At 37.7% G+C, this 14,730-nt stretch overlaps 1 protein-coding gene across 3 annotated transcripts in view; it reads left to right on the top strand.

The window, feature by feature from the left end:
- CLC-D (chloride channel D) overlaps positions 1-14,730 on the top strand; it is a 386,191-nt gene that overhangs the window by 283,898 nt on the left and 87,563 nt on the right. For all 3 annotated transcript variants that reach the window (XR_016262549.1, XM_089439578.1, XM_089439577.1), the window contains 5 exons: positions 11,088-11,239; positions 11,652-11,787; positions 11,901-12,032; positions 12,146-12,223; positions 12,333-12,388. Coding sequence is in view for 2 of the 3 variants with exons in the window: in XM_089439578.1 (XP_089295704.1) it covers positions 11,088-11,239; positions 11,652-11,787; positions 11,901-12,032; positions 12,146-12,223; positions 12,333-12,388 (554 nt within the window). In the remaining variant the exon portion in view is untranslated. The remainder of the gene's footprint in view (positions 1-11,087; positions 11,240-11,651; positions 11,788-11,900; positions 12,033-12,145; positions 12,224-12,332; positions 12,389-14,730) is intronic.

Below are 14,730 nucleotides of genomic sequence, written 5' to 3'. Positions count from 1 at the left end.
AAGGGTATTGATTCGAGAATTGCATATTTGAGTATTTATTCCAGAGTTGCATATTTTGAAAATTCATGTTACTATTTTGTTGATTGGGCATGTAAGATGCCTTTGGGGACTTAGGGTTTTGATGTGAGTCTGATGTATCTGAAGAATCTCGATGTCGAGTTGCTTCGTTATTTTGGGGTATTTGATTAGCAGTAATTTTCAACTTGTCACAAATATAGGTCAACATTGCCATTGCTTGGTTATGAGCTATTGATGTTGCATTATGATTTCGATCCACCTTATTTAAAAGAATTGCATGATTCTTTTTAAATTCGTTATGATTCTGCTCAAGTTGATTCTCTATTCTCTTCGTAGTGCCCTCGAACTTGTTTTCATTAGAATGTCCCGTGACCTTATTCTTAAGATCTATTAGTTTTTTATTAAAATTGTTCATCTTCATTCATGATGACATCAATCGGGTATGTGGTGGTGTATATTTATCCAACCTAATTTTTTTTCTTAACTTGACCCTACATTTTTTTGGGTTATTATATCTTTATATAAAAATAATTATAAAATTGTATGTGCAAACTATAATTATATAATTAATTTATTTATGTAGCTTATATCACCACTATATAAAGTGAGTTATGAAAAAGTATATATATTTGTTAATAGGTAAATTACGGAAGGGGAAGATGAGACAGTGGCTCGGGGGTTTCGAGTCTCGACCACTGTATGCGAATCAGTGGAGTAGTGTCGGTCGAGATAAGAAACAATGGAATGGTGGTTAGTTGGCTCGGCAAGGAGACGTTGAATGTCGAGGCGTGGACAAAGGCGAGACGTGTAGTCAGCGGATGAGAAACATAACGCTTGTGATCTGTGGGGAATATCGGTGTTGACAACGTCAGTTTTAATAGGAGCAGATGGCACTGGAAACACGACAGTTGATGGTGACAATAATGCAGATGGCGGGGAACAGGGTGTTGAGAACAACGAACAACGAGCAATGACGTTGAGGACAATGACTGTGCAACAGTTACCCAAGAGTGAACCCCCTCTAATACCAAATGTAGCAATAATGCTCAGTATTAGATAGAAACATATCTATATAATATTATTGATAAGCTGAAAGATGATGATTACAATGAGGGTCCCTGGCTTATATACTGCCATGGGTACCCTTTTGGGAAAGGGCATGATGTTATGATCGTGTCCTTTCGTCTAATTAACCTAAATTTATGCTAAATAATAATTTTTACATAACAGTAAGCTACTACAGGTGTGGCCTCAAGGAATATTACAAGTCTTAACATACATTTGATACCTTTCGCTCAAAATTTCATCTCTTTAATCAACATTTGGAACCATAGTCCTTAAAAAATATGCTACTCGACCTCCTGAATGTCAATACCTAGAAACTTCCCATAATCGTCCTTCCCTTCACTGGTTTGATTCTCTCTTATAATAAAAAATTGCATGGAGAATTTATTGAAGGAATGAGGAATGTCACTGGTACATTAAACTTGGAATAGATGATCGACCAATCTAACCTCCTTTGCAATTCATGCGTTGGTGCAATATAAGTCAACCATTCTTTATACTGTCTCGATCTACAAATTTATAAACTCTAGAAATTATGGATAAAAGTCATTCGAAACCCTTGTTCTCTTTTGGAGAGGAAATGCGGCCTCAATATGAATCAATCAGTCTCCAAGGTGACTATAATTTCGTCCCTTAAGTCTGGAATTAGTAGAATGTTCAACTCCTCAAGGCAAATTTCTCTTGGTATGAGAATTGTATAGTCGACCCTCCAAATTCTTATCAACTCGTCCCTTTCATGGATATAATATTCGACTTGGCAAAGAAGAAAATGAAACTCTCGACCTCCTTCAAAATGATACTTCTCGGCCTTGCAATTTTATCTCCATTTAAAGAATAATCGACAATAGACAAACTTAGCCTTTGGAATGATCATCACGGCCAAACAATTAAAACAAATAATTTTTGGCCAAAGTATTTAATATTTTGGCCCTCCTAACAAATAATTCGCCCAAACAATAGACAAACTTAGCCTTTGGAATGATTATCATGACCAAACATTTAAAACAAATATCTTTTGGCCAAAGTATTTAATATTTTGGCCTTCTTTATAATAATTTAATTTTGGCCAAAAATCTTCACTCCACAAATGACGAATTTTTTGAATAAAGTAAATAGAAAAAAAGTTTCTTTGAGGAGTTTCGTCGAACACTTGATATGCAACATTGATGGAGATAATAATCTGACCATGCCTACGAACTAATAAACCCTCATTCTTTTCCAAAGTTGATCTGCAATAAACCCTCAAGTTGGCAGAATGCACAACTCTGATACCACTGTAATATCTCAGATATTAATTTTTATAATTTTCTTAGGATTTTGCTTAAGAAAAATTTTGTTGCAAATTCGATAAATAGATTGCACAAATTATTCTAGAAAATTGACGACAAATAAGGAAATATAAATTGCACTGAAGAATAGACATTCAACGCATGCAAGAAATCTCAACTTATTTATATTAATATAAAAACTAATTTACAAATCTGGAAGATAGTTGAGATGGGAGCCTCCAATTGAATCTAGCCTTAGGATATATCCACTGCAACAACACTGGATTTGGCCTCCCAAAATAGAACTGCAACCAATAAGTGCTCCTGTGAATTCTGAATGAATTCACCAAGGGATGAGGTAGGTTTTCATCCACTCTCACCAAATCAATTATCACCCAAGAGTTTCTGTCTTGGGGCTACTGAAGTAGAGAAATCGATTCTCCAACTCTCAAAAAGACAAATGCTCAAATCCAAGATATCCTAAATGATTAGCTCTCCCTCCTTTTAAAGATTTGATGGAACTCTCTTCGGCCTTCTAGAAGCATTTAATTTTATTATTTTATTCCTTTTCTAGAAGCCTATCCCTTTTTCTTTATTTTAAGTGACTTTCTACTTTCTAAGTCACTTTTCCCTTTTTAATTAATTGACTAATTTAGTCACTTTTTAATCCAAGAAAATGGTAAAATCCGCCTTCATGTTTTCTCTGGTCACTGAAGGTCACCTTCCACCATCTTGTTTTGTAGATCTCCACATTCCGGTTCCAACGAGCTATTACACTAAGGTGTTTCTCCAAATATCCCACTCCCAACAACAACTTTAGTGCATACAATTAAAATACACCGAAAACAACTCCATTTTACAGGAGTCATCATATTGCGACAAAACCACGAATGAACTATGCAGAACTACTCTCGATGGTGAAATACAGTAGACGAGCTCCAATGGACCCTATAAAACTCCTCCAAAATCCTCATGGTCCTCGGATGATGCAATATCGCTCCTATAAATTAGTTGCCACCAACTCTGGATGTCTATCCTGACTGCATCCTAAGGGAATCTAAAAATGGGGATATTACATATATGAATCGAAATACTTCAAGAAATGGGCTCAAAATGGCTTCTAAAATACAAAAATAAGCATAGTACTAAACCACAATACTACTAGTACTAATGGCTATCATTATAATCATCCTCCTCCTCATCCTTAGCTCTAGAAATAATTCCCTATAGTGGGATTTCGACTTGATTCCCTTGGCTGTGAAGGTAGTAATACCTCTCCCTATGTAGGTGGGTCCAAGTCCATCCAAGAAGAGTCTTCATTGTCAAATGCTAGTTCCTAACTCTCGACAACCCACTTTGATGATGGATCAAAATCACTCAAAACTATGTTGCTTGATTTAGGGGTCTTGTTTAGCAATTGGTTATGCCTCAACCTAAGGTTGCACTGAATATTAACCATGTCATTTAACTGTTTTTGTTCCAAATGGTTCCTCTTCTTGGCGTGTATACACTAAAAATGCTCCAATTCCATTAACACCCTGAAGCACTATCTGTTTGGCTCAATATTTGAATTGCAAATCTTTCCAAACTAGGGCGTTGGCTACCAAATTGTTGCAACCAACAGGCTGCAATAAGAGTGGAAGGAAATTAAGTATTAGCAAATGACTTTGAAACTTGGACTCAACTCTTGCAACGAGTGAAATAATTTGAAAACTTTGACATTTCTTACTTGGTGGATCCTTTATTTTGCTTCTTATAGCCATAAACACGCCAAAGGTATTGTTAGCACTAATTTGTACACCCAGTAAATTGATATAATATTTGAAAAATCAGCAGTAGAAATCAATGAACATTTAGGAAAATCTGCCGTAAGTGTCACTAGCAAATGTACTTTTCTATTTGTTCTGGTGTGTGTGTGAAAATTCGGAAAACTCTGAATCCTATTGCAACAACTGATGTTATTTCTTCTATTTGTTAATTTACGTAAAACAAATTATTTGATGTGTGCTACGACAAATATCAAAACAAATACACTGCAACCTTCACAAAATAAACACTGCGGAAGAAATAAAACATTGGAAGAATAGATGCGCACACACAAGTACAAAGTTATTTTTGGACAAAGTCCTCGGAAAAACCCAACTCGAGAAAACTGGTGCAGTAGTTGAGGGTTTGATTATTATGCTATAGTAAATCTAAGTACAAAACTATGGATGTTCAAATCTAGCAATCCATACAGAGAAATAACTGACAGAAAGTCTAGTGAAAAAAATCTCTCACTCCCACTGGTGATTCGACATTGACCTTGGCTCAAGATGAGCTGTCTCTACGCAGTACTGGGTCCCACAACTCGGAAATGCGTCTTTCTCGCTATCTAATCCGCTGCTGTCTAGAAGATGGACTCTCCTGGCCTCCGGGCTCCCACTCCAGCTTCTGGCTCTGAATCACTGCTTCTCCCCAACAAGATACAGATTCCCCTCAGAAGCACTGCACTGCCTCTCTTTGGCACTCACTGGCTCTCTGCAATGCACTTCATTGGATTGGAAAATCTCCCTCCGGCCTTACTATCCCTGCCCCTCTCTCACTGCTTTAAGCTCACTAGCTCTCTCTGGCAACTCAACACTGTTACTCTGGAGTTCGATTTACCAGTAAATTTGAACTGCTAGTGGCTCAAGTGTGTTCTCCAACCCCCATTGAATTTCTTCTTATAATTTCTTGTTGAGACATCAACCACCAAGATTAGAACATAATCGATGGCTAAGATTAACTAGAACTCGATCCATGTCTTCTTCTAGAAGATTCTCACCTTGACTTAATTAATACCCTTTAATTAATTAGTTTTCCTAAGTTTAGACTCGGGGACCATTAAAAAAAGATTAATTATTTTAATTAAGTTGTCTCTAGGTGGAATTTCCAGTATTGATTTCTAGGTTTTGGAGAATACATGTATTCTAGCCTCTCCACCAAATTTCGTGGCTAGAATACAACCGATGCTACAAAAGCTAACACTCCCTCTTAGTGAGGAATGTGTTCTAGCACTGCAACCCACTGAAGCAACACCTTGTCTCTGCACCACCTCCTGCCACGCTGCTGATGTCTTGCTGCTGCTGCCCACCAACTACTGTGCAACTCTGATGTACACTGCATCTGTGCTGCTGCTGACCCTGTTGAACAGCTGCCAACACTGCATCTACGATGCAACTCCCTCTCCATCTGCTGCTACTGCAACTGAAAAACATCCAAAATACTAAATCAACTGTGATCAATATGATGCATCTATCACCCGAATCTTGACTGCTGCTAGACTCTACACTGTCACTGAAGCCTCTGTGCTGCTGTTGACTCTTTTCTGTGCCAACTGCACTGCTGCCAACTCTGCACTGTGCTGTTTAATATCTGACCGCTACTAGCCACTGCATCTGTCACTCTAGCATCTGACTACACCATCTGCCACTGATCCATCTTGCTACTGCATGTTATGGGCTCCCGTAGAATGGTATTGATTCATGAGGTGGACCTCCTCAAGAATCCTGCCAATCTTGTAGCTCTTTGGGGCTACAAAACCAAATCACCCACCTCACTGCTGGAGGTATATCGATGACCATGGAAAACTCTTCCTCCAATCTGGAGGACAACCTGTCGATCTCTGCAGATGCAACGCGCTGATCCTGCTTCTCCTCCTTCTTCTTCTTTCTGAGAGGACATTGAGTGCTGTAGTGGCCAAGCTCACCACATCTGAAGCATTTGATCTTGGAAATATCCTTCTTCCTTCTGTGCCGCTCCTGCTACCGTTTTGATGTGAGGGCCACATTCTCTTCTTCCTTTACTTGCTTCGCCCCACTGTTGCCACTGATGGTGCTCTTCACCAAATCTTGCCTCATCTCCTCCTGTTGCAGATCAACCCACATTCGATCCCAATCTGGCAACTTTTCTCTACCCAGAATACTTTGGTTGAAGACCTGCCATTCTTCGGAGATGTTGTTTAGAGCGAACTGCACCAATTTTGTAGGCCAGGGCGCTGACCCTACTGTAGACAGCTGGTCTCGGATATCTTGAAGCCTAGTGGGGAAGGGGCCTATGCGCTCCCCTTTTTGCATCCTTGTGCATCTGAGCTTCTCCTCAAGATGCATCTTCTATTGCTCAGAAGATCCCTCATATAGCATAGCAAGAGCCTCCCACATCTACTGGGTAGTATCTTTGCTAGCTATGTGAGACACTATGTGATCTCTAACCCCATCGAGAATCAGCCTCTTTGCCTTCGCCATCTCCTTCTTGCAGGCCTATAAAGAATCTGCATCTGCGGGTACAACTACCATGCTATCGATGTAAGTTTTGAGATTGTATTCATCTATAAGACATGAAATTCTTGCCTTCCAGATCACATAGTTGGAGGCTCCCTCCAACCTATCCTGATCTCTCAGTGTTGTTGATGCCATCTTTGAAAAAAGTCGAATTCCTCCTCTTCTTGTCTGCTCAACTGTTGAATGGCTCTACGCACTCCCTGTTGGAGTGAGCAAATCTGTTCACAGTACTGCTGCTCTTCTTGGAAAAATTGAACTTTTGGGCTAGAAGTCCCTTGAGAAAAGAATTCCCTCAGTGTGTGCTCTTCCTTCCTCCTGACTCTATTTTTCACTAGCAAACTGTTGCAAAATAACTACGTCCTAGCTGAAGATTTGCCCTGCAAGGAAAATACCACTGCTCCTTTTGCCTCTGGTAATCTTTGATCTGGAAAATTTATTCTCTATCGATTCTCTCAAAGAAATAAGTTTTTCCTCAAAAACCGACCCTCTTGGCCAAGAACTGCGTTTCCTCTGAGGGTTTCGAACTGCTGCCTCTGTAGAGATTCGAAATTCCTCTTCCCTTCTGCTACTGAGTTCTCTGGCTTACAGTTTGTGCTTCGATACCATGTGAAAATCTGGAAAACTCCGAATCCTATTGCAACAACTGATGTTATTTCTTCTATTTGTTAATTTACTTAAACAAATTATTTGCTGTGTGCTACGACAAATATCATAACAAATACACTGCAACCTTCACAAAATAAATATTGCGGAAGAAATAAAAATGCTGGAAGAATAGATGCGTGCACACACACAAGTACAAAGCTATTTTTGGACAAAGTCCCTGGAAAAACCCAACTCGGGAAAACCGTCGCAGTAGCTGAGGGTTTGATTACTAAGCAGTAGTAAATCTGAGTACAAAACTATGGATGCTCAGATCTAGCAATCCATACAGAGAAATAACTGATAGAAAGTCTAGTGAGAAAAATCTCACTCCCACTGGCGATCTGACATTGACCTTGGCTCAAGATGAGTTGCTCTCGTTGCCTCTACGCAGTCCATGCGTCAGCCTATGCAGTACTCTATCCCACAACTTGGAACTGCGTCTCTCTCGCTATCTGATCAACTACGGTCTGGAAGATGGAATCTCATGGCCTCCGGGCTCCCACTTTGGCTTCTGGCTGTGAATCACTGCTTCTCCCCAGCAAAATACAGATTCCCCTCAAAAGCACTGCGTTGCCTCTGCACTACCTCTCTATGGCACTCATTGCCTCTCTGCAATGCACTTCACCGAATTGGAAAATCTCCCTCCGACCTTACTATCCCTGCCCCTCTCTCACTGCTTCGAGCTCACTAGCTCTATCTCCAACAACTCAACACTAGTACTCTGGTGTTCGATCTGCCAGTAAATTCGAACTACTGGTGGCTCAAGTGTGTTATCCAACCCCCATCGAATTTCTTCTTATAATCTCTTGTTGAGACATCAACGACCAAGATTAAAACATAATCAATGGCTAAGATTAATTAGAACTCAATCCATGTCTTCTTCTAGAAGATTCTCACCATGTCTTAATTAATACCCTTTAATTAATTAATCTAACTTAGGAACCATTAAAAAAAGATCAATTATTTTAATTAAGTCGTCTCTAGGTGGAATTTCCAGAAATGATTTCTGGGTTTTGGAGAATACATGTATTCTAGCCTCTCCACCAAATTTTGTGGCTAGAACACAACTGATGCTACAAAAACTAACAATGTGCCAATCTTAGGGGGGTGTCCCTAGTTTTACTCTTTGTTGTTCTAACTTGCAAATATGCAATATATCACTCAGAAAAAGCCATGATAATGGCTGTTTGACCAAAAGATTAGTGGTCAAACAAGTGGATAAAAATTCTTAGATTGAACACGTGGGATGGTCCTTTGCAAATCAGTCCTTTAATGAAAAATAGAGTAAGAAGAAAGCATATGTAAGTGGCTAGTTGCCCAAATAAATAGCTAAAACAACTCTTTATAAATTTCACAAAGTAATATTGAATCAAACAAACCAGAGTGAGTGAATCAAAACTAAATTTTGTTCAGCAAAAGCCAAAAGGTTGGCTGCACCAAGATTGCTATCAAAAAATTTGAAGACAACGATATCATGACACAAAATAATAAGAGTTAGAAGAGGGAGAGGAATGATTGAGAGAAGAGAGACGACTACTTGCTTTGCTCAAGACATTTCGAATTGGAAGGTTGGCCTTCCCATGTATTTATAATAAATTTCCCCTTTCAATTTGTACTAATAGGAAGAGGAGGTGGAATTCTCCATTAATATTCACTGATGCACATGGTTGGTCGAATTGAGTGTAGAATGTGGAAGAATACCGAGTTAAGTGGCCCTTGCTTAGAGTTGAAAGAAAGTATCTCCAAGTTGTCACGTGATAAAAATATCTTTGAGCACAAATGCAGTTAATTTGACTTGGATTACAAGCTTCTTGGAGAATTATTGGCAAATTCCTCCATGATAAAAATATCCCAAAGCAATTTAGCTAGGTTGACATCTATAATTTTCTCTCAGGCCATTTGACTTGACTTATTTTCCTTCGTCAAACCATCTTTAGTGAATTGGAATTGGTATAATCTTAGGAGTTCGAATTGTTGAGGAAAAGGTGGTGTGAAACATGAGGGAAATGTTGAGAAATCTAGGGCATGAATAGTTAAAAGATTTCTTTGCTTGATATTTGCTTGTGATATACTTTTACTTCTTAGCTTATTGTCTTAATTTGTGCTCAGTGCTATTTTGATATATTCACCCTTACATGGTATATAGATGAGCAGACTTTGCATATTTGGTCTCAAATGGTTTGGAATCATGGTTTAGGATCTTAAAAATAATATTTTTCAATAAAGATTAATTATTTGGTGTATTCTTTCAAATCCAGTTTGATCTGGTTCAAGTTCGAAGCCCAGTTAGATAGGTGGGCTAGTACAAAACCCGGTTTGGCTTTTAAAACTATGCTTGTGACCTTGGGTTTACAATAATTTTTAAGAATGCTGCAATGAATATAGTATGCCTGCTAAAACAAGGCCTAGGATGTCTACATGGACTCACATGGTTGTTACATGGGTTTTGACTTGTGTCCTTGGGTTTACAATGGTGTTTAAGAATGCTGCAATGAATCTGTAGGTACCGCTGCTGAAAGAGGGGTAACAAGTACCATCTCTTTGTTGAATTAAAATGGCGATTCTGCATTGTTTTTGGGTTTTTGTGCAACTCTTGGGTCTTTTTTTGGCTTTTCTTGCACTCAAAAGTCTGGAGCACAATGTTTGGGGGTGGCTTCTACTCTGACAAAGTACTGGCTGTCGAGAGTCAACCGTATAAATTAGGCGCGATTGATGTTACTTGTGCTTTGTATGGTAAGGATGAAACAGTTGTGCGTGCTTCTTGGAGATGGATTGTGAAAGTGTTTTGGACGTGGTTTCAGGATGAATTTCATTTCTTCTTGGCTGCCCTGCTTTAGTGGAAAAGTCCTCTTTTGGGGGACACTTGGATGGTTTGGAACAGTGGCAAATTGTTGTGGAATCCAGTACAGTTACTTGATAGTGGCTTTCTGTGGAAGCATCATTGTAGAGTTACTTTCAGGAGAATCCCTATTCTTTTAGCATAGGAGAGTTAAGGAGCTGCAAAAGTTGGCTCTGCTTGTTTGTGAGGATCAAACTCAGTGTCTTTTGTTGTGATGTTGAGTGCCTTTCTATTGGTGCACAGTCTCATATGCTTGCCTTTTTGGCATTATAACAGGGGGAATTTTCCAGGACCTTTGTTGTTCATGTGATGTAATTTGTTTTTGTTCAATGCTGTGCTGATTTCATCTTTTAATATATGTTGGATTTCAAAAAATGATCATAAACTTAGGTCCCATCATGCTTTGAGGACAAACTGTTTAATGAACAGCATCAATCATCCATTGATATGCTTTAAATGTCTTTTAACCCTAGTCTTTCAAGAACAATTTCTTGCTTGTAGATACACATTTTTCTTCTACCTTTAGTAGAATTAGGAAAACTCCCATGCAGGTCATTTCAATGCTGATTTTTCTTTGCTATTTCTGTATATGTTACTCCTGTTCTTTTCTAGGTATTGTTACCCTCTGCCCCATTTATCTCGATTCTCAACACATGTTTAAGTTGAAGCCACATGTTCTCAGGAAGTATGAAGTTTGAACTATTCCTGTAGAATTCACCTTAGAGTTTTTTTTTTTCAACCATCATGCCTGGTTTGCAATGTGTTGGCCTAAAATTTCAAAGTTGTTTTGGCTGTCTGTGCTTACATAATACATGTTTTGAGGCCATCCATTTTCTATTGTAATAGTTGCTGACATGGCTGTGCAGGGTTTATTCCATCTTTAATTGTATGTTTTTAAACATTTAAACATTTGTTTTTGATAATTTACATGTGTTTATGCAAATTATGCAGGCGATGTTTTACTTTCTTGCCATCATCACATATGGCACTGCAGTGCCATCTGGACAGTTTGTACCAGGAATAATGATAGGATCAACATATGGACGTCTTGTAGGCATGTTCGTTGTAAAAGTATACAAAAAGTTAAATGTGGAAGAGGGAACGTAAGTTTTGGCTGAATGCCAGCTCTTCTTTTTGTGTTGGCATACGTTTTTTGGTATATAGCTTCATTGTCATGAGATGGCTCAATTTGATTAGTTTTTTGAAATTTGAAATTTGACTGTAGCCTTTTGTTAATTGCTTATGGCAACTTACATTTATACATCACCTGTAAAACCAATAATTCTGAAAATGAGGGAAATTTAGGAACCATATATCCTCTGGTCAATGGTAGGGAAATGCTAAAATATCTGAGATATGTCAATTGAATTACCATCAGAAGAATAAAATGGATGTTTGTGCTGGTCCTGCAATTTTCATATTAGCTAGATAGATTCATCATTCACTGATGCACTGCTTTTGAAATTTACATAAAGCTAGTTAGATTCACTGATGCAACCACCAGCTTCTTTACAGGTATGCTTTACTTGGAGCTGCGTCTTTTCTTGGAGGATCCATGAGAATGACCGTGTCTCTTTGTGTCATTATGGTTGAAATCACAAACAATCTGCAGCTTTTGCCCCTGATTATGCTAGTTCTTCTCATATCTAAGGTCTGTGCTCCCTATGGAAAATATGATATTTGGGCAGATCAGTTTCATTCTTCCAGCATCAGCAAATCATCACACTGGAATGGCTGATTTTGTTTAATTGGAATTTGGCACAGGCTGTTGGTGATGTTTTTAATGGAGGATTTTATGAAGAGCAAGCTCGGCTGAGAGGTATCCCATTGCTTGAATCGAGGCCAAAACAGTACATGCGCAATATGATTGCCAAGGAAGCTTGTGTAAATCAGAAGGTTGTAAATGAATGATAAAACGGTTCTAACTTCTACATTTTGTCTTATAGTATTTATATAAATAGGAGAAGATAATGCTGTGGCACAAAGACTAATGCTTGTTTCCTTTTAAGGTTGCATATTTTCCACGTGTTGTTAAGGTTGGAGATGTAGTTGCAATGCTACAGAGCAATAGTCACAATGGTTTCCCTGTAATATATCTTACCTGTTATATGGCTTATTTGTTTTTTGATTTAGTTTGGTTGTTTGTTTAGGATTATCAGAGCTTATTGTATGATGTGTTGGCTGTTATATTTCCAGGTAATTGATCATCTACAAAATGGAGAAACAGTTGTCATTGGAATTATTCTACGCAGGTATGAGCCATGCAGTGTTTTAGAAGTCGGACTCAGCCTGGGAATCAGCTGAGGGTCAATTCGGACATGACCCAGACTTAGCTCATAATCAGAATTGAATTTTATGACTTGGTTTACTAAAAAATAAATAAAATATATAAATTTTTAGTGAAAAAAATTATTTTAAAGATCCCAAACCCTTAAAGGAAAATATGCAAAGTCTGCTCATGTATATACCATGTTAGGGTGAATATATCAAAATGGCATCAAGTGCAATATATATCTGAAACAAAATATATAATCAACTGCTGAAAAATTGACAGCTCAGGGATGAATTTCCTTAAATAAAATCTCATTTCTGACAATTCTGGAGTGACTTTCTAAAAATAGAAAGTCATGTCTAGCATCTCAAGTATGAATTTCCAAAAATAGTAAATCACCTTGCATCAATTGGTAATCAAGTGTAGTTGAAGGAAAATCAATTAACTTATCATTAATCAATCCTAATAGTTCAATTTCGACTTACTCATCAATATTATTGATGTTATTTTTATTATTATTATCCTTTATGATACTTCGATATTATTATTAAAAGGAATTACACGTCACCTTACCTTCATCACTTCAATCACTTCACACCTCTCTCCTTGATGACTTACATGGCACTACCTAACCCTCTCAATCTCTCTTAATGATATGTGATACTTTCTCTTACCCACTCATTAAAGACGTGGCATATTCCTCTTACACTCATTAAAGGCATGCGATAAAAGATTCCTCTTATGCTCTCTTTAATGCATATGTTACACTCTCCTTAACTAAGGCATGCATACCTCTCTTTAATGGCATAAGTTACTAAGGCATGTGTTTCTCTCCTTAATGGCATGAGTTACACTCCCGTAAATGGCATATGTTACTCTTCCTCAAGATGTGTATTGCTCCTCCTTTGTGACAAGAGTTCATTGCTCCTCTTATATGTGTGTCTCATGCCTTCTCACCTGATTATTACTAGTGCATTGTGAAAGAAAAATTCGATTTTTAGAGAGAGAGTTTGAGAGACTTAAAAAAGATTTTGAGAGAGAGAGAGACTTGGAGAGTAAGAGTAGAACTTAGTAAGCCAAGGTTGATTAAGTGCTTCAGTGCTTTAGTGTTGATTTAGTTGAAGGGAAGGTTGATTCAGTGTTTGCATTTGCTGCTGCTACCAGTGATCTTCATGCTACGACTTGTTTAGATTTGGGTGAACTTACTCGTTCTCTTGATCTCTCATCGTACTCTGTATCTCTGCTGAACAATTGATATCTAATAGTAGAAGAATTTGGTTGGGTTTTCCCCTTATGGGTTTTACCCTGGTCATTGGACCTAAATTCTCTGTCTTATTTTGTTCTTGGTTATTTTCTATTGTGCATTTGTATTATGTTCTATCTACAATTGCTTAACTAATATTGCAATAGAAAGAAGTTTTTGAAATAAGTAATTGTTTCAACATAGAACACCAGAATTTCAACACGGTATCGAAGCTTTGGTGAAAACAAGCCCAAGAAGATAAGAGCTATCACTCCTTTGTAGAAATTTTAATTCAAAGAGATCTTGCTATTGAAATTTGTTGCCCAAGAAGATAAGAGCTATCACTCCTTGCATAAATTTTAATTCAAAGAGATCTTACTTGTTGTTGTAATATTACTTGTTGTTCCTTTTGAAGATCTTGCTGTTGAAATTTGTTTGACTTGATCAAGATGTCTTCTTCTTACTTCAAGAATGAAAAGAAGCTAAATCATACTTCAAATTTTGATCCATGGAAGACAAGATTGGATATTACTCTTGAAGAACATGATGTATTGGAATATGTGGAAGGCGAGGTAGCAAAACCACCATAAAATTCGAATGCTGCTACCAAGGCTAGATTCAAGAAGGGATAAGTCAAGGCTAAGAAGATTATCCTTGATTCTCTTGGGGACCATCTCATCACCTATGTCTCCAAATTGAAAAAATCTAAGGAAATGTATGACAAGCTGATTGGAATGTATCAAGTAAACAATTTGAGTCAAATCCCTACTTTCAAGAATCAACTCAAGGACATTAAGATGAACAAAAGAGAGACCATTCAAGCATACTTCATGAGGATATCAAAAATCAAGGACCATTCCCTTCAAGAAAAAGCATGTAAAGGGACCATTTCCTTCAAGAAAAAGCAAAACTAGTCAGGTATTTCATCTTATACATTTTGATTTATGTGGACCTATGCTTGTAACTTCTCTTGGTGACTACTTGTATTATATAATCTTTGTGGATGATTTTTCTCGCAAGACATGGATTTTCTTTTTGAAAACAAAAGTTAAGCATTTAGCATGTTCAAAGATTTCAAA

This window comes from Pinus tabuliformis, chromosome 9 (assembly GCF_031772625.1).
Source record: "Pinus tabuliformis cultivar Carrire ecotype Pingquan chromosome 9, CPIR1, whole genome shotgun sequence".
In the NCBI taxonomy this organism is placed as follows: domain Eukaryota; kingdom Viridiplantae; phylum Streptophyta; class Pinopsida; order Pinales; family Pinaceae; genus Pinus; species Pinus tabuliformis.
Note: the sequence above shows the minus strand (reverse complement) of the source record. Positions and strands in the feature narration are given on the sequence as shown.